The 18,203-nt window shown below is 50.5% G+C and overlaps 1 protein-coding gene across 4 annotated transcripts in view; it reads left to right on the forward strand.

Moving 5' to 3' along the window:
- Positions 1-10,370, forward strand: part of TNIP2 (TNFAIP3 interacting protein 2) — a 20,149-nt gene extending 9,779 nt beyond the window's left edge. For 2 of the 4 annotated variants that reach the window (XM_017863150.1, XM_017863149.1), the window contains exons 2-6: positions 2,457-2,759; positions 5,197-5,286; positions 6,419-6,667; positions 6,855-6,974; positions 9,479-10,366. In XM_017863150.1, coding sequence (XP_017718639.1) covers positions 2,502-2,759; positions 5,197-5,286; positions 6,419-6,667; positions 6,855-6,974; positions 9,479-9,742 — 981 coding nt within the window. In that variant the 5' untranslated portion in view covers positions 2,457-2,501 and the 3' untranslated portion in view covers positions 9,743-10,366. Of the gene's footprint in view, positions 1-2,456; positions 2,760-5,196; positions 5,287-6,418; positions 6,668-6,854; positions 6,975-9,478 lie in introns of all 4 variants that reach the window. The other 2 variants (XM_017863151.1, XM_017863152.1) reach the window with 2 other exon arrangements.
- The last annotated feature ends 7,833 nt before the right edge of the window (positions 10,371-18,203 follow it).

The raw sequence follows: 18,203 nt of genomic DNA on the forward strand, positions 1-18,203 counted from the left end.
AAAAAAAAAAAAAAAAAAAAAAAGAATAATTAGGGTTCTTGCAGTAATAGGGCTTAGTATTTTGTTCCATTGTGATGAGAACATTCTAGGTTCCTGGTCTCTGTCCCTTCTCACCTCAAGTACTAGAGACAGAGGCTGGACCCTTCTCCTGCCGCTTCTGGGGGAAGCTTGGGCTCCTCCCTGACTTTTCTGAAACTGTTTCTTCACTTGTGGGATGGACTAGTTGTGCCTGCTTCACCTCCTTCATGTAATGTACTGTTTATTTTGGAGGAGTCTTTGAAAATGGAAAAGCACAAATTTAAGGCCAGGTATTAAAAAATTGTCAGGTCAGATGTGGTGGCTCTTGCTTGTTATCCCAGCACTTTGGGAAGCTGAGGCAGGCAGATCACTCAAGTCCAGGACCAGCCTGGGCAACATGGTGAAACCTTGTCTCTACAAAAAATACAGAAATTAGCTAGGTACAGTGGCCTGCACTTGTAGTCCAACTCATTAGGGTGCTGAGGCAAGGGGATCACTTGAACTTGGGAGGTCGAGGCTGCAGTGAACCATGATGGCACCACTGTACTCCAGCCTGGGTGACAGGGCAAGACCCTGTCTCAAGAAAAAATTGTCATTTTAAGAACCTTTTTCAGTTCTTTAAGAAGTGACTGGGGTTGGGTGTGTTAATTTCCTAGAGCTGCTGTAACAAAGTAACACAAACCGGGGCTGCGAGCAACAGCAATTTAATCTTTCACAGTTCTAGAGGCCGGAAGCGGGAAACCAAGGCATAGGCTGTCTCTGAAGGTTCTAGGGAAGAACGCGCTTCCTCGCCTCCTCAGCTTCCTGTGGGGGCCGCCAATCATTGGTGTTCCTTGGCCTTTATCCACAAGATGTCACTCATATCTTTGTTGTCACATGGCCTCCTTCTCTCTGTGTGTCTGTCCAGACTTCTGTTTTCTTCTTGGGACACCAGTCCCGTCCTGATCCAGTTTGTCCCCACCTTAACTAATTACATCTGCAAAGACCCTATCTCTAAATAAGGTTTCATTCCCAGATACTGGGGAATGGGGGATTTGGTTGTGGACATCTTTTGGGGGTTACCCACTACAGTGGAGTTTCTACCTTTCCTATCAAAAAAGTGCTTGGAATTGCCACTTTGATAATTTGATGAAAACTGGGTGTGGTGGCTTGAGCCTGTAGTCCCAGCTATTCAGGAGGCTGGGGTGGGGGGATTTGCCTGAGCCTAGGAGTTGAAGACCAGCTTGGGCTATATATAGCGAGACCCTCATTTCAAAACAACATCTTGATATGAAATCTAAAATGATGTGCTTGCTTGTGAAAACAGAATTTGGCGGGGTGCGGTGGCCCACACTGTCATCCCAGCCCTTTGGGAAGCCAAGGCAGCTGAATCGCTCGAGCCCAGGAGTTCAAGACCAGCCTGAGCATCACAGCAAAACCCTGTCTCTACAAAATACAAAAACGTTAGCCAGGCACAGTGGCACGTACCTATAGTCCCAGCTACTCAGGTTAGGATGGAGAATCACTTGGGCCTGGGGAGGCCGAGGCTGCAGGGAGCCATGATTGTGCCACTGCAGTCTAGCCTGGGTGACAGTGAGACCCTGCCTCAAAAAAAAAAAGGGCTGGGTATGGTGGCTCACGCCTATAATCCCAGTACTTTGGGAGGTCAAGGTGGGCAGATCACCTGAGGTCAGGAATTCGAGACTAGCCTGGCCAACATGGTGAAACCTTGTCTCTACTAAAAATACAAAAATTGGGCCGGGCGCGGTGGCTCACGCCTGTAATCCCAGCACTTTGGGAGGCCAAGGTGGGTCGATCACAAGGTCAGGAGATCGAGACCATCCTGGCTAACACAGTAAAACCCCGTCTCTACTAAAAATACAAAAAATTAGCTGGGCATGGTGGCAGGCACCTGTAGTCCCAGCTACTTGGGAGACTGAGGCAGGAGACAGGCGTGAACCTGGGAGGCAGAGCTTGCAGTGAACCAAGATCACGCCACTGCACTCCAGCCTGGGTGAGAGCGAGACTCCGTCTCAAAAAAAAAACAAAAACAAAAATTAGCTGGGTGTGGTGGTGGGCGCCTATAATTCCAGCTACTGTGGAGGCTGAGGCAGGAGAATCGCTTGAACCTGGGAGGTGGAGGTTGCAGTGAGCCGAGATCATGTCGCTGCACTCCAGCCTGAGCAACAGAGCGAGACTCTGTCTCAAAAAAAAAAAAAAAAAATTTTAAGATGAAGTTTCAGAACAGAACATTGTAGGCCGAAAAACTCCAGAGTTAATAGTTCAAATGCCCGACTTCTGAGTGAGTAATTGTTAGTTCAGATGCCTGACTTCGGAGTAAGTGTGTTTGTGTCTGGTGTTGGGGCATCCATGCCAGGCCTCCTTTTGCTTTCTGAACATTTGCTCTCGACACTGCTGCTTTTAATTCAGTCAACTGTGCTTTTAAATCTTCCACTTAGGAAATTGAGAGGCTGACTGAGCGACTAGAAGAAAAAGAGAGGGAGATGCAGCAGCTACTGAGCCAGCCCCAGCACGAGCGAGAGAAGGAAGTCGTCCTGCTACGGAGGAGCATGGCGGAAGGGGAGCGCGCCCGGGCCGCCAGTGATGTCCTGTGCCGCTCCTTGGCCAACGAGACCCATCAGCTACGGAGGACGCTGACCGCCACTGCCCACATGTGTCAGCATCTGGCCAAGTGTCTGGATGAACGACAGCATGCACACAGGAATGTGGGGGAGGGAAGTCCTGACCAGGTAGGCCACAATGTAAGCAGACTGTGCTGAAGAACCCTGTGTGCTGGGAGCATTGCCTGCAGGCCCCAATCACAGAGGCCGGGGTTGTCCCAGAACCCACTCTGTTCTCAGCAGCCAGAGTCTGCTGACGAGACAAAGCTCGCTCATCCAAGGGTTTATTTTAAAATGATGGAACATGCACCATGTAATAGGAAAGCAGGCAGCCACCGCACTGCCCAGCACCAGGCCTGTAGCTGACCCTGCTCCCAGGTGGGAGGTGGCACTTGGCTTTCATCTGCCTCAGCTGAGGATGAGGAGGAAGACATGAGGGTGGCAGAGCTGCCTGGAGGAAGTACAGTCACATCCTCCTCATCTGAGGAAACTGAAGCAGAGCCGGGTGGTACTGCTGGGGACAGGGAGTGCCTCCAGTTCCACACCCAGAACTCCTGGAAGGACCGTGAGTGCTCGCCTTCTGCAGGCTCAGTGTGTCTGAGTGGATCCAGGCACAGCTGGATCCACCATCTCCAAAGCTGGCGTTAGGCATGTCCTTGCCAGCAGCACGGCCTCCCACAAGCTTGGAGACCTGGCTCAGGGCCACAGCCTCATCATCAAAGCAAGGGCCAGGGGACAGCAGCACCAGGTGACAGTGAGGGCCAAAGAAGGGTTCATTGGACCTCCAGGATAGGCTGGATCTGGGCTGTAGCTCCCTGTGGGGTCCAGTGGGAGAGAGAGGGACTGTGGGAGTTTCAGCATCAGGAGAAACCAGGAGGCTCCTAGGCAGAAGAGTAGGGAGTAGCGGGCCAAGGCATGTGTGTGCCAGGTGCTGTGGCCACTGTGAGCCAGGCACCTTCCATCTCGCTGGTGCCCGTGGTGTCTGTGTGTGGCAGGCGGGGACATGGAGGCACTCTGTGCACATCTCATCCAGGCTGAGGCCCCACCTCACTCGCACTGCCGGGCACAGGGCCTCTTGCTCGGGTCCTTTCTAGGCGGTTCTCTGAGGCACCACCAAGGTTCATGCAGAAACACACAGGCTTGCCGGGCGCGGTGGCTCACGCCTGTAATCCCAGCACTTTGGGAGGCCGAGACGGGCGGATCACGAGGTCAGGAGATCAAGACCATCCTGGCTAACACAGTGAAACCCTGTCTCTATTAAAAAATACAAAAAACTAGCCGGGCGAGGTGGCGGGCGCCTGTAGTCCCAGCTACTCGGGAGGCTGAGGCAGGAGAATGGCATGAACCCGAGAGGAGGAGCTTGCAGTGAGCTGAGATCCAGCCACTGCACTCCAGCCTGGGGACAGAGCAAGACTCCGTCTAAAAAAAAAAAAAAAAAAAGAATCACACAGGCTGGGATGTTCTGCGGCAGACAGTACATTCTGCACCCGTCGGCAGCCTCACCAAGGCGCCCACTGGGGAGAAGCTTGGTCTGAGAACTGCCCACCTCAGCTGGGTGGATTCCAGGCGGGGAACCTCAGAGAGACACAGCTGCATTCAGAAACCAAAGGAAAAGTGCTGTCTGGGCGGAGGCCGGGTATTCTGGTCTGATTTTGAGTCAGCGTGTCATTTCCCGCTGGGGATTTGAAAGGAGCCACACACAGTGTTGAGCCTGAGGCGGGGGTGGGGCCAGTGGCAGCGTAGGCCCTCATCACAGTCTCTAAATAAGTGTCACTTCTCAGCCCTGAACTCAGCTGAGTCACCCGGGGCTTCCCAGTGTAGGCTGCGTTAGGACATGCACTTCCTTTGTCACTCGGGGGGAATTCTCAAAAATTATGTCACTGATATACAGTCAGAATTCTAGAGTACACACGAGTTTCATGAGACTTTTCATTCAGGTCTGTAGTTGTTAGTGGGGGTTGGTTTGGGCTGTGGCTTCCATGACTCCTGACCCTGCGTGGGGCAGAGGTTAGATTGCTGTGTCCAGAATCACCTGGTTGAACCCGATTGTCTGCAGACAGGACAGTGTCATGGGCTCCAAAGGAGGTAAGCAGGGTGCGTGGCCAGGCCCACCCTGGGCAGCTGGGAGCCCCCTCGCTGGAGATCTCTGGTTTACAATGGGATTCGGCTTCCTGCCCTCCCTGCTGTCTGTGATAATGGCAAACCTCTGGCAAAGAGAAGACTTGATCATGTCTGGTGTGCCAATCCCTGTAGACATTATGACTTGAGAATATTTACATTCCAAATATTTAAAAGACAAACAGCTCAAACTGGTAGGTAGGATGGGATAAGGACGGTGTCAAAGGTGATGTGGCCTGAAGACCGTCCGTCCGGGCTCTGGCCTGGGCCTGGTAGGGGTGGGCCTGGGCAGGAAGAAGGTGGTCGCTTGTCCCTGCTTTGCTTCTCTGCCAAGTGAATGATCACTACCCGCTGCCTTGGGGGATGCAGTGATCATCTGTGGCCTCAGCCTCTGGGTCTAGCTTTCTCCCCTCTTGCTGTATGTAACAGATTGTCTTCTCTCTGTCCCTTCCTCATGCAGTCAGAACATACAGGTGGGCACACCTCTGTCCAGAGTGTTATTGAGAAGTTGCAGGAAGAAAATCGACTGTTAAAACAGAAGGTGACTCACGTGAGTGTCTTCCACATTTTGGTTGAGAACACGCAGCTTACAAACTGTCAGTGAGGGTTCTCTCCTCGGCCGAGGCCCAGAGGTTGCCCCCGCCCTCTGGCCACTGTGACTTGATACAGTACCTAGAGACTGGACTTTTTTGCTTAAAACGAGATACAGGATATGTCCTGTCCATCTCCATCCCCTAAAATTAATCCACAGGTCAGTAAAGGAGATGCAAGAATTAGCAGCAGGAGGTACATTTTCTTTTCTTTTTTTTTTTTTTTTTGAGACAGAGTCTTGCTCTGTCGCCCAGGCTGGAGTGCAGTGGCTGGATCTCAGCTCACTTGCAAGCTCCGCCTCCCGGGTTTATGCCATTCTCCTGCCTCAGCCTCCCGAGTAGCTGGGACTACAGGCGCCCGCCACCTCGCCCAGCTAGTTCTTTGTATTTTTTTTAGTAGAGACGGGGTTTCACCATGTTAGCCAGGATGGTCTCGATCTCCTGACCTCGTGATTCGCCCGTCTCGGCCTCCCAAAGTGCTGGGATTACAGGCTTGAGCCACCGCGCCCGGCCAGGAGGTACATTTTCTAAGACAGAAAAGCTGCACCGAGTGCACCTCTGTTTCTGCTGGTGGTGTCCGGGTGTCATCACGGTGCCTTAGGATTCTCTCGTGGGCCTAGTGCCTGCTCTCTACAGGACAGGGAGGGGCAGCTTCCATTTAAGAGGAAACGCTCTGCTGGGCGCGGTGGCTCAAGCCTGTAATCCCAGCACTTTGGGAGGCCGAGACGGGCAGATCACGAGGTCAGGAGATCGAGACCATCCTGGCTAACATGGTGAAACCCCCGTCTCTACTAAAAAAAATACAAAAAACTAGCCGGGCGAGGTGGCGGGCGCCTGTAGTCCCAGCTACTCGGGAGGCTGAGGCAGGAGAATGGCGTGAACCTGGGCGGTGGAGCTTGCAGTGAGCTGAGATCCGGCCACTGCACTCCAGCCCGGGCGACAGGGGAGACTCCGTCTCAAAAAAAAAAAAAAAAAAAAAAAGAGGAAACACTCACTCAGCAAATCACTGCTGATGAATGGTTCCCCCTGGGTGTGGCTTGAGCAGCTCTGTCCGCTGCCTTCGCCATGAGCTTTCCGGCTCCACCTCCTCAGGTTGAAGACCTCAATGCCAAGTGGCAGCGCTACGACGCCAGCAGGGACGAATACGTGAGGGGGCTCCATGCGCAGCTCAGGGGGCTGCAGATCCCACATGAGCCCGAGCTGATGAGGAAGGAGATCTCCCGGCTCAACAGACAGTTGGAAGAGAAAATAAACGACTGTGCAGAAGTGAAGCAGGAGCTGGCGGCCTCCAGGACGGCCCGGGACGCTGCACTGGAGCGGGTGCAGATGCTGGAACAGCAGGTGTCTGTCCCTCGGGCTCTGGATGGCACCGACCAGATGGCTGCTGGCTGGTGGTGGCCGAAATCATGGGACAGGCTGGGCTGAAGGCTTGGTGGCACTGAGTGGGCAGTGGTCATGGTGGGGGTGGGAGAAGCCTGGGGGGCACTTTCTCTTTCCTTGAACAGAAATGTGTGTCTCGCCTCTTCAGATTCTCGCTTACAAGGATGACTTCATGTCAGAAAGGGCCGATCGGGAACGGGCTCAAAGTAGGATTCAAGAACTGGAGGAAAAGGTCACCTCTTTGCTGCACCAGGTGTCCTGGAGACAGGTAGAGTATGAACGTGTTTTTCTTCCTGCTTAGGTTTAGTGTTTTTGTTTTTCTTCTCATGAGTTTAGAGCCTTTCTGTGTCTGCCAAGGCCCTGATTTGCTGGTGATGAGGGTTGTGGTGGGCCCCTCCCTGCTCTGGGGAGAGCCACCTGGCCTAGTACCTGGGCGTGGTCATGGAAAGCTTCCCTGTTGTACTGTTTAGTTATGGAGGAGGCTGGCATGGTGGCCTGAGGACAGGTGGCTGTCCTCAGGGCCCGTCCATCACTGCCATGCAGTCAGAGGGCATGTCTCGGGCCTCTAAGCGTGAGCTCCATACATGTCCTGACCTGTCTGTGAGGCGGGAACCCTGCTTACCCTCTCACATAGATATGAGGGCCCTGGGTGTCCACTAACATCCCCCAGCTCAGCCTGGCACGTGGAGCTGGACTTTGCAGGCCAGGGGCCCCTCACTCCACCCCTGGGCTCAGTGCTCTTCCTACCATGGGTACCTTGAGGGAGGCCTGGCGTGAATGGGAACCGGTGAGGTTCTTCAGTGTATGACCCATGGCCTCTTCCTTCTCCTCACTGACGTGCTTTGCAAAACTCCAGGAGAAATGCCGGGCGCGGTGGCTCAAGCCTGTAATCCCAGCACTTTGGGAGGCCGAGGCGGGCGGATCACGAGGTCAGGAGATCAAGACCATCCTGGCTAACACCGTGAAACCCCGTCTCTACTAAAAATACAAAAAATTAGCTGGGCGTGGTGGCGGGCGCCTGTAGTCCCAGCTACTTGGGAAGCTGAGGCAGGAGAATAGTGTGAATCTGGGAGGCGGAGCTTGCAGTGAGCCAAGATCGTTCCACTGCACTCCAGCCTGGGCAACAGAGCCAGACTCGGTCTCAAAAAAAAAAAAAAATCCAGGAGAAGTTTGTTTATTTAGCTCCTCATCAAGTATCTGACACACTTTTGGCCCTGGGAATGGCCCTGGGCCCCACTCAAAGAGCTTCCTCTCCTGGCATAGACTGAACAGTAGTGATACCTCCTGAGAAACGATGCACCCCGGGCTGGAGCTGGGATGCCAAGCTGAGCTGCCTCGTGTTTCAGGGTGTGAACAGGGACCCTGGGGCCGTGAGGCCACCCCCACTGCCCTGCTCCAAGCAGCCACTGGGCCTCTGTGGCTTCTGCTTCTCCTCTGCTTGAAGGGCACAGGAGAGTCATGGTGGACACCTTTCTAACACACCCTTGGACTAAGTCTGCAGCAGAGGGCTAGACACAGGCAGCTGTTTGTACCTGTGCATGAGGGAGGAGGAACCTGGTGGGGCACTGTGTCTTCCTCCGTTAAGTTCACAGGCTGACAAGGAGGCACTGGAGGCTTCACCAGCCACAGCAGGCCCTGCCTCAAGCCCCTGCCCAGCCCCCGCAGCCTTCTTGGCATCACAGAATGGAATGTGTATGGGCAGCTCCCCATCCCCCAATTTCAGATTCTCCTAAGTCCCTGGCACAGGGATTCTTCAGCATGTCCCCTAGGCAGGAATGGGAACATCTTGCAACAGACCTACCTGTGGGTTTTCCTGGGATTTGGTTTTGCCTGTGGGTTTTCTGGCCTTCACGAATTCAAGGAAGCATGTGATTTGGATTGAGGGATCACTGTTGGTACAATCATGAGGATGGTCTCAGGCCACCTCTCAAAGATTTCGGACCTGAGGAACTGGCTCCAGACTTGCAGGCCCAGATTCTTACCCCTGAGGGTCAAGTTTCTGGTGGGGCCTGCAGACTTTGTACTAAGTGGCCTTTGTGTCCCTTTCAACAGTAGCCTGTGGCCCCTCGAGGGTTGCTCAGTCCCTGGGTGGCACAGCCAGGGACAGTGGTGCTGAAGGCTTGGGTGATAAGCTGTAGTCCCACTGGGGAAAGTCCACATTCAGACAGGAAGTGGAAGCAGCAAGGCCTACTGGAATGAAGTTCACAGACAAGCAGTGAGGGCCGTAGGCTGTGGTGCTTCAGGACGGATGTTGGGAGAACGCATGCCAGGCCGTGCCAAGTGGTTGGTGGGGCCAAGCCAGGGATACCTCTTGCTGCTACTGAAGGACCTCCTGAGCCCCAGAGTGCTGAGCACCCCCAAGCCCCACAGAGGAGGTGCAGAGTAGGGTTTGGACTGAGTTTTCCCAGCTCCCCACCAGAGGCTCTGCCACCTCCACTCTGCAGTGGTGTGTGGGCTACATCATCAGGGCCAGCTTATCAGTCGGGTCTCCTAGGGCCGATGGGTCCGGCTGAACAGGACTTCCACCAAGGGGTTGGGGAGTGGACCACGCTAGGGCCTATTTCTTCATGAGCGCATGAGGGAGCGTGGGTGCGATCGCCTCAGTCATTCACTGAGCACCCCCTTGTCTGGGCTCTGGGGCACAGCAGGAAGCAAAGTGAGGGACTGAGGTTCCGCTCAGGGATAGATGAAGTACCTCTAGTTGCTGGAACCTGAGACCAGACTTTGACCTTCAGCACAGCCCATGTAAATAGACCTTTGCCTTTTCTCCAGGATTCTCAGGAGCCAGACGCCTGCCGGATCCATGTTGGGAGCAAAGCTGCCAAGTACTTGGCCACCGATGCATTGGAGCTTATGGTGCCTGGTGGCTGGAGGCCTGGGACTGGGGCCCAGCAGTTGGAACGCCCTGCAGAGGGCGGGCATCCTGGCATGGCCCAGAGAGGCCAGGGGGACCTTCAGTGCCCTCACTGCCTGGAGTGCTTCAGTGACGAGCAAGGTGAAGAGCTGCTCAGGCATGTGGCTGAGTGCTGCCAGTGACTGAGACTCACCCGTGCCCTTACGGCCCCCTGGCCCGGCGCAGCTGCCCTCAGGGACAGGGTGGGTACTCTCAGATGCCATGGGTTGAGCTCTCCTGAGATCCAAGGCCCCTAAATAGGTGCGGGGCACTGTGATCACTCCCTTGGTGCCCCTTTGGCTATGGAACAGGCTGGGTCACAGGGAACTGCCAGTGAGGCTGGAGGCTGGAGGTGGAGATGGGGTTAAGAACATCTGGCAGAGGAAGGTCCTGGTCTGTGTCTCCATCAGGCTGAAGCCAGAGCAATCTGGTGCTAGCGTACCAGCCCCTCCCCTAGCCTGCACCTGGGCATGCCGCAGCTTGCCAGAAAGGGGTGACTGCCTATGGGGGGGTCACTTGTATGGTCCCTAGGGTGGAAGCCCCATCCTGTTATGTAGAATAAGGTGTCTCCTCTCTGCCTTGAACCAGGAGGTTTGTCAAATGAAGTATTGCGGCTGTGCATCACACTAGGGGGGCCGCCCCCGCCATTGCAGAGCCGCATGTCTGCCCTGAGAAACTGCATCGCAGTAGCACTGTCATCTGTCTGGAAGTTAAAGCACACTTACTCTATCCACCTATTTTTATAATAAACGTTCTTGCTACTGTGACTGCTCTGAGAATGTGTGTTGGAAGCTGGGGTGCAGTATTGACAGCAGCTGGCATGGGAAAATGCTCCTGCTGTTGCCTTCTGCCAAGTCACCAAGACAAGGGGGTTACTGGGAGCCTGGCTGTGTTAGGGTTCGCTAGAGGGACAGAACTAATGGAATAGATACATAAAGGGGAGTGTGTTAAGTATCGACTCACACGATCACAGGTTCCCACAATAGGCTGAGGAACAAGGCGAGCCAGTCCGAGTTCTGAAACTGAAGAACGTGCAGTCCCATGTTCAAGGGCAAGATGTAGGCTGGGAGGCCAGGCCAGTCTCTCCTTTCACGTTTTTCTGCCTGCTTATATTCTAGCAGCACTAGCAGCTGATTAGATGGTGCCCACCCACACTGAAGGTGGGTCTGCCTTTCCCAGCCCAGTGACTCAAATGTGAATCTCCTTGGCAACACCCCACAGACACACCCAGGATCAATACTTCGTATCCTTCAGTCCAAAAGTTGACACTCAGTATTAACCATCACGAGTCCACCCCTTGTCACCTTGAACCCATACGTATTCCTGAGATAATAATCTTCAAATAAAGACAAAAAGTCACAATTACACCTAACATAATACAACGATCCTTCATACAACCGGAAATGCACCAATCCCCAACCCAAATACTATTACATAAAGGTACCAATAAACGGAGTTTCACTCGTTCCCCAGGCTGGAGTGCAGTGGTGTGATCTCAGCTCGGCTCACTGCAAACTCCGCCTCCCGGGTTCAAGCGATTCTCCCACTTCAGGCTCCCGATTAGCTGGGATGACAGGTGCCCACCACCGTGCTGGGCTAATTTTTATATTTTTGGTAGAGATGGGGTATCACCATGTTGGCCAGGCTGGTCTCGAACTCCTGACGTCAGGTGATCTGCCTGCCTCTGCCTTCCAGAGCGCTGGGATTACAGGCGTGAGCCACTGCATCCGGCCAAGGTAACAAATGTTGATGTGAAGTCAGTAAATCTTATGTCACACGATGAAGGAGAAAGGAAACGAAATGAAGAGATTTTCTTAGTACTCGTGTATACATGCACAAATGTTTTCATCAAAAGGAGGAAATACTCATGGCAATTAACAGTCCTGGTTTCTGCAGCTGGTCACATGGTCGTGGCTGGTATTGATGCCTACCTTCTTCTACTTCCCATTCTGTATTCCCTTTGCCTTCAGCAAGCACCTCAGCAGGTTGTGGTTTTTTTTTTTCCTGGTGGAGTGACTCAAACCTTCATTCCTAAAGGGTCTGGGTGATTTGTAGTCCTGCCTGGATTGGGCTGTTGTAGTTTCCCATTAACTTTAATCACAGGGCATGGTAATACTAAGAGATGCCCTAATGGATCTCCGGTATTCCACGCATATTCTTCCTTACCTCTGTTGTGCAGTAAGAGACTGATTCCATCTTTTTTTTTTTTTTGAGACTGAGTCTTGCTCTGTCGCCCAGGCTGGAGTGCAGTGGTGTGATCTCAGCTCACTGCAAGCTCCGCCTCCCAGGATCACGCCATTCTCTTGCCTCAGCCTCCCGAGTAGTTGGAACTACAGGCGACCGCCACCATGCCTGGCTAATTTTTTGTATTTTGTAGAGACGAGGCTTAACCATGTTAGCCAGGATGGTCTCGATCTCCTGACCTCGCCTGCCTTGGTCTCCCAAAGTGTTGGGATTACAGGCATGAGCCACTGTGCCCAGCCAATTTTTGTCTCTTTTGTCTTTTTTTTTTTTTCCTTTTTGTGGAGGACGGGGTCTCACTATATTACCCAGGCAGGTCTCGAACTCCTGGGCTCAAACTATCCTCCCGCCTCTGCCTCCCTGAGAGCTGGGATTACAGGCGTGAGCCACCACGCCTGGCCATCTCTTTTGTAGAGACAGGGGTTTCACCATGTTCCCAGGCTGGTCTCGAACTCCTGGCTGCATGTGATCCACCCACCTCAGCCTCCTAAAGTGCTGGAATTACAGGCATGAGCCACCGCGCCTGGCCGAGACTGGTTCTATCTTGATAGTTCAGATCGATCACCCCAGCCAACACCGTAACTCCTTCTTAGCCCGTTGACTTAAAAGTAGGAGGACCCAAAGTGTCCAGATGGCAATCTTAATGGAACTGTTGTGGCTCCTGGTGGCAGCGTTCCTCCCTCTGGAACTAAGACCTCTAGGCCAGCAGAACGTAATGTCGTGGGAACAGGAAGCAAAAATGTTGCTACTTAATTACTAGGGGTGATGGTGAGTGGTGCCACTTCCACTTCCACCCCCTTGATTCCTGGACCCGTGAATCCTGGCTATGGGAGAAACAGGACCATATATTGGACGCTGATGCAGAGCATACACGGCCTTCTGGAGAACTTTGCCCCAGCCCTGCAAAGTATTGTCACCTGGTTGGCATTGTAATTGTGACTTCAAAAGGCCATTCCACCGTTCCATCAATCCAGCTGCTTCAGGACGATGGGGAACATGGTAAGACCAGTGAATTCCATGAGCATGAGCCCACTGCCATACTTCTTCAGCTGTAAAGTGAGTGCCTTTGTCAGAGGCAATGCTGTGTGGAATACCATGACGGTGGATAAGGCATTCCGTGAGTCCACAGATGGTAGTCTTGGCAGAAGCATTGCATGCAGGACAGGCAAACCCATATCAGGAATAAGTGTCTATTCCAGTGAGGACAAACCTCTGCCCCTTCCATGATGGAAGAGGTCCAATATCATCAACCTGCCACCAGGTTGATCACCTCAAAGAATGGTGCCATATTGAGGGCTCACTGTTAGTCTCTGCTGCTGGCAAATTGGGCACTCAGCAGTGGCTGTAGACAGGTCAGCCTTGGTGAGCGGAGGTCCATGTTGCTGAATCTGCATGCATAACCTCCATCCTGGCCACCACGGCCACTTTGTTCATGGACCCATTGGGCAATGACAGGGGTGACTGGGGAAAGAGGCTGAGTGGTGTCCACAGAAGAGGTCATCCTGTCCACCTGATTATTAAAATCCTCCTCTGCTGAAGTCACCCATTGGTGAGCACTCACATGGGATACAAATATCTTCACAGTTCTTGACCACTCGGAGAGGTCCATCCACATACCTCTTCCCCAGATTTGTCACCAATTTTCCAATCATGCTTTCAAGCCTCTGACCATTGTCTTCCAAGCCCATTCTTCCAAGCCCCATCCAGCCAAACCATCGTCTACAGCCCATGAGTCAGTACATAATCACATATCTGGCCATTTCTCCTCCCATGCAAAGTGCACAACCAGGTGCACCGCTCCAAGTTCTGCCCACTGGGAAGATTTCCCATCACTGCTGTCCTTCAGGGACGTCCTAGAAAGGGGCTGTGATGCTGCAGCTGTCCACTTTCGGGTGGTGCCTGCATATTGTGCAGAACCATCTGTGAACCAGGCCCTCATCTTCTCTTCCTCTGTCCACTGATCATAGAGAATTCCTCATGAGGCCATTGGTGCAGACTGGGGGAGAGGAGGCAGGGTGGCAGGAGTGGAGACCATGGGCATTTGAACCACTTTCTCATGTAACTTGCTTGTGCCTTCAGGACCTGCTCAAGCCCAATCACATATATACCACTTCTCTTTGATGATGGAATGCTGCTGTGCACGACCTACTTTATGGTGATGGGTCAGAAAGCACCCAGTTTGGCCGGGCGCGGTGGTTCACGCCTGTAATCCCAGCACGTGATCTGAGGCAGGCAGATCACGATGTCAGGAGATTGAGACCATCCTGGCTAAAACGGTGAAAACCTGTCTCTATTAAAAATACAAAAAATTAGCCAGGCGTGGTGGTGGGTGCCTGTAGTCCCAGTTACTTGGGAGGCTGAGGCAGGAGAATGGCGTGAGCCCGGGAGGCAGAGCTTGCAGTGAGCCAAGATTGCGCCACTGCACTCCAGCCTGGGCAACACAGCAAGACTCCGTCATGGGGGGGGAAGCAAGCACCCAGTTCATGATGGGCCGTTCAGGTCTCATAGTGACTTCATGACCCATAATCAAATGTTCAGTTTCCACCAAAGCCCAGTAACTGGCCAGGAGCTCTCTCTCAAAAGGAGAGTAGTTATCTCCAGAAGATGGCAGGGCCTTGCCCCAAAATCCTAGAGGGCTCTGCTGTGATTCACCTATAGGGGCCTGCCAGTCTCCAAACAGCATCCCTCTCTGCCACTGACACCTCAAGCACCATTGGATCTGCTGGGTCATATGGCCGAAGTGGCAGAGCAGCTTGCACAGCAGCCTGAACCTGTTGCAGAGCCTTCTGTTCTGGACCCCACTCAAAATTGGCCACCTTTTGGGTCAGTGGATAAATTGGCCGGAGTAACACATCTAAGTGAGGAATGTGTTGCCCCCAAAATCCAAATAGACCCACTAAGCATTGTAGCTCTTTTTGGTTGTAGGAGGGACCAAATGAGGCAACTTATCCTTCACCTTGGAAGGAATATCCCAACAGGCCCCACACCACTGGAGCCCTAGAAATTTTACTGAGATAGAAAGTCCCTGAATTTTTTTGTATTTTTACTAGAGACAGGGTTTCACTATGTTGGCTGGTCTCAAACTCCTGGCCTCAAATGATCCATCCAGCTTGACCTCCCAAAATGTTGGGATTACAGGTGTGAGCCATCGTGCCTGGCCTGAACGTCTTATTTTGGAAAATGTTTAATCAGATCTTTTGTCCATTTTAAAATCAAATTATTACATTTTTTTCCTATTGAGTTGAACTCCTTATATATTCTGGTTATTAATCCCTTGTCAGATGGAGAGTTTGCAAATATTTTCTCCCATTCTGTGGGCTGTCTTGACACTCCATTTTATTGTTTTCTTTTGTGTGCAAAAGCATTTTAAGTTTTTTTTTTTTTTTTTTTGAGTCAGAGTCTAGCTGTCACTAGTCTGGAGTGCAGTGGCGTGATCTTGGCTCACTGCAACCTCCAGCTCCCAGGTTCAAGTGATTCTCCTGCCTCAGCCTCCCAAGTAGCTGGGATTATAGGTATGTGCCGCCATGCCCAGCTAATTTTTGTATTTTTCGTAGAGACAGGGTTTCACCATGTTGTCCGTGATGGTCTTGATCTCCTGACCTTGTGATCTGCCCACCTTGGCCTCCCAAAGTGCTGGGATTACAGGCATGAGCCACTGCACCTGGCCACTTTTTAAATGTGATCCCATTTGTCCATTTTTGCTTTAGTTGCCTGTACTTTTGGGGTATTACTCAAGAAATCTTCACACAGACCAGTATCCTAGAGAATTTCCCCAATGTTTTCTTTTAGTAGTTTCACAGCTTGAGGTCTGAGATTTAAGACTTTAATACATTTTGATTTGATTTTTGTATATGGTGAAAGATAGGGGTGTAGCTTCATTTTTTTAAAATTTCTTTTATTGTTGTATTTTTATTTTTTTGAAACAAAGTCTCACTCTGTCACCCAGGCTGGAGTGCAGTGGTGTGAATATGGCTCATTGCAGGCTTGAACTCCTGGGCCTAATGGCTTTGGCTACAACCTCTAGCACAATGTTGAAGAGAAACCGCAAAACAGGTATCTTCGCCTTGTTCCTCATCTTAGGGGGAAAGCATGCAGTCTTTCACCACATTATGGATATTAACTGTTAAGTTTTTTGTAGATGTCATTCTTCAGGTTGAGGAAGTTCTCTTCTATTCACACTTGGTGAAATGCTTTTATTGTGCAAAAGTGTTGGATTTTGTCAAATGCTTTTTTTGCATCTATTGAGATGATCATGCAATTAAAATTTCTATTAATATGATGTATTACATTAATTATATGTTGGATATTGAACCACCCTTGCATTCCTGGGATCCCACTTGATCATGGTGTATATTTTTTTTCTTATGTTGCTGGATTTGGTTTTCTAGTATTTTGTTGAGGAATTTTGTATCAATATTCATAAGAGATACTAGTCTGCAGTTTTCTTGTGATGTCTTTGTCTAGTTTTGGTATCAGGTAATACTGGCCTCATAGAATTAGTTGGGAAGTGTTCCTTCTTCTATTTCTGAGTTTGAAAAATTGGTTTTAATTCTTCTCTAAGTGTATGGTAAAATCCAGCAGTGAAGACTTCTAGGCTTGAGCTTTTGTGGGTACTTTTTCCCGTTTTAAATTACTATTTCAACATACTTCACTCATTATAGGTCTATTCAGATTGTCTATTTATTCTGGAGTCAGTTCTTATAGTTTCTTCCTGTCTAGAAATTTGTCCATTTCATCTGCTATGGTTTATATGTTCATATGTTAGAACCTAGTGCCCAAGGTGATAGTATTAAGAGGCGGGGCCTTCTGGGAAGTGTTCAAGTCATGAGTACTCCATTATCACGAATGGGAAAACAGCTTTTATAAAAGAGGTTGAAGGATCGGATCATCTTAATTCCCTTTTTGCCCTTCTACCATATGAAGATACAGCAACAAGGTGCCACTTTGGAAGCAGAGAGTGAGCCCTTACCAGACACTGAATCTGTTGGTGCACTTTGCTCTTGAACTTCACAGCCTCCAGAACTGTGAGAAATAAACTTCTTTCATAAATTACTCAGTCTGTGATATTTGGTCATAGCTGCATGAATGGACTAAGACATCATCTAAATTACCAAATTTGCTGGCATATAATTGTAGTAGTATTCCTTTAAAATCCATTTTATTTGTGGCCAGTTCTGATTCTAGTAATTGGAATCCTTCTCTGTCAGTCTTGCTAAAGATGTCTATTTTGTTTACCTTTTAAAACTTTTGGTTTTATTTTCTCCATTATTTTGCATCCTCTATTTCATTAATTTCTGATCTAATTTTATGATTTTATGATTTTATTCCTTCTTTTACTTTAGGCCTAGTTTGCTCTTTTCCAGTGTCTTAAGGTGACAAATTAGTTTATTGATTTGAGATCTTTCTTCTTCTTCTTCTTTTTTTTTTTTTTGAGACAGAGTCTCGCTCTGTCGCCTGGGCTGGAGTGCATTGGCCAGATCTCAGCTCACTGCAAGCTCCGCCTCCCAGGTTTACGCCATTCTCCTGCCTCAGCCTCCTGAGTAGCTGGGACTACAGACGCCCGCCACCTCGCCCAGCTAGCTTTTTGTACTTTTTTAGTAGAGACGGGGTTTCACCGTGTTAGCCAGGATGGTCTCGATCTCCTGACCTCATGATCCGCCCGTCTCGGCCTCCCAAAGTGCTGGGATTACAGGCTTGAGCCACTGCGCCCGGCCTCTTCTTTCTTAATATAAACATTTTCAACTTCTGGGATGTGTTACCATTTTTCAGTTTGGGAGGTTTTCAGCTATTATTTCTTTGAATATTTTTTCTGCTCTTTGCTCTCCTTTTGACATTCCCATTACACATATGCTGGTATGCTCAATGGTGTCCCACATTTTTCTGAGACTGTTTATTTTCATTATGTTGATATTTTTTCTCTATGTTCTTTGGCTAGCATAATCTCTATCAGCCTATCTTCAAATCCACTTATTCTTCCTTCTGCTAATTTTAAAATTTAGGCTGGGTGCAGTGGCTCACCTGAAGTCAGGAGTTTGAGGCCAGCCTGGCCAACATGGTGAAACACCGTCTCTACAAAAAATAAAAAAAATTAGACAGGCATGGTGCTGCGTACCTGTAGTCCCAGCTACTGGGGAGGCTGAGGCAGGAGACTCACTTGAACCCAGGAGTTGGAGGTTGTGGTGAGCGGAGATGTTGCCATTGCACTCCAGTCTGGGTGACAGAGCAAGACTCTCTATCTAAAAAAAAAATTAAAAAATAAAAAAATAATAAATATATATAAATATATAAACTTTTCAGATTGTATAATTTCCATTTGGTTCCTTTAAAATAATTTCTATATTCATTTGCTGCAGCCTTATTGTA

This window comes from Rhinopithecus bieti, unplaced genomic scaffold, assembly GCF_001698545.2.
Source record: "Rhinopithecus bieti isolate Rb0 unplaced genomic scaffold, ASM169854v2 scaffold_68244, whole genome shotgun sequence".
NCBI classification, from domain to species: Eukaryota; Metazoa; Chordata; class Mammalia; order Primates; family Cercopithecidae; genus Rhinopithecus; species Rhinopithecus bieti.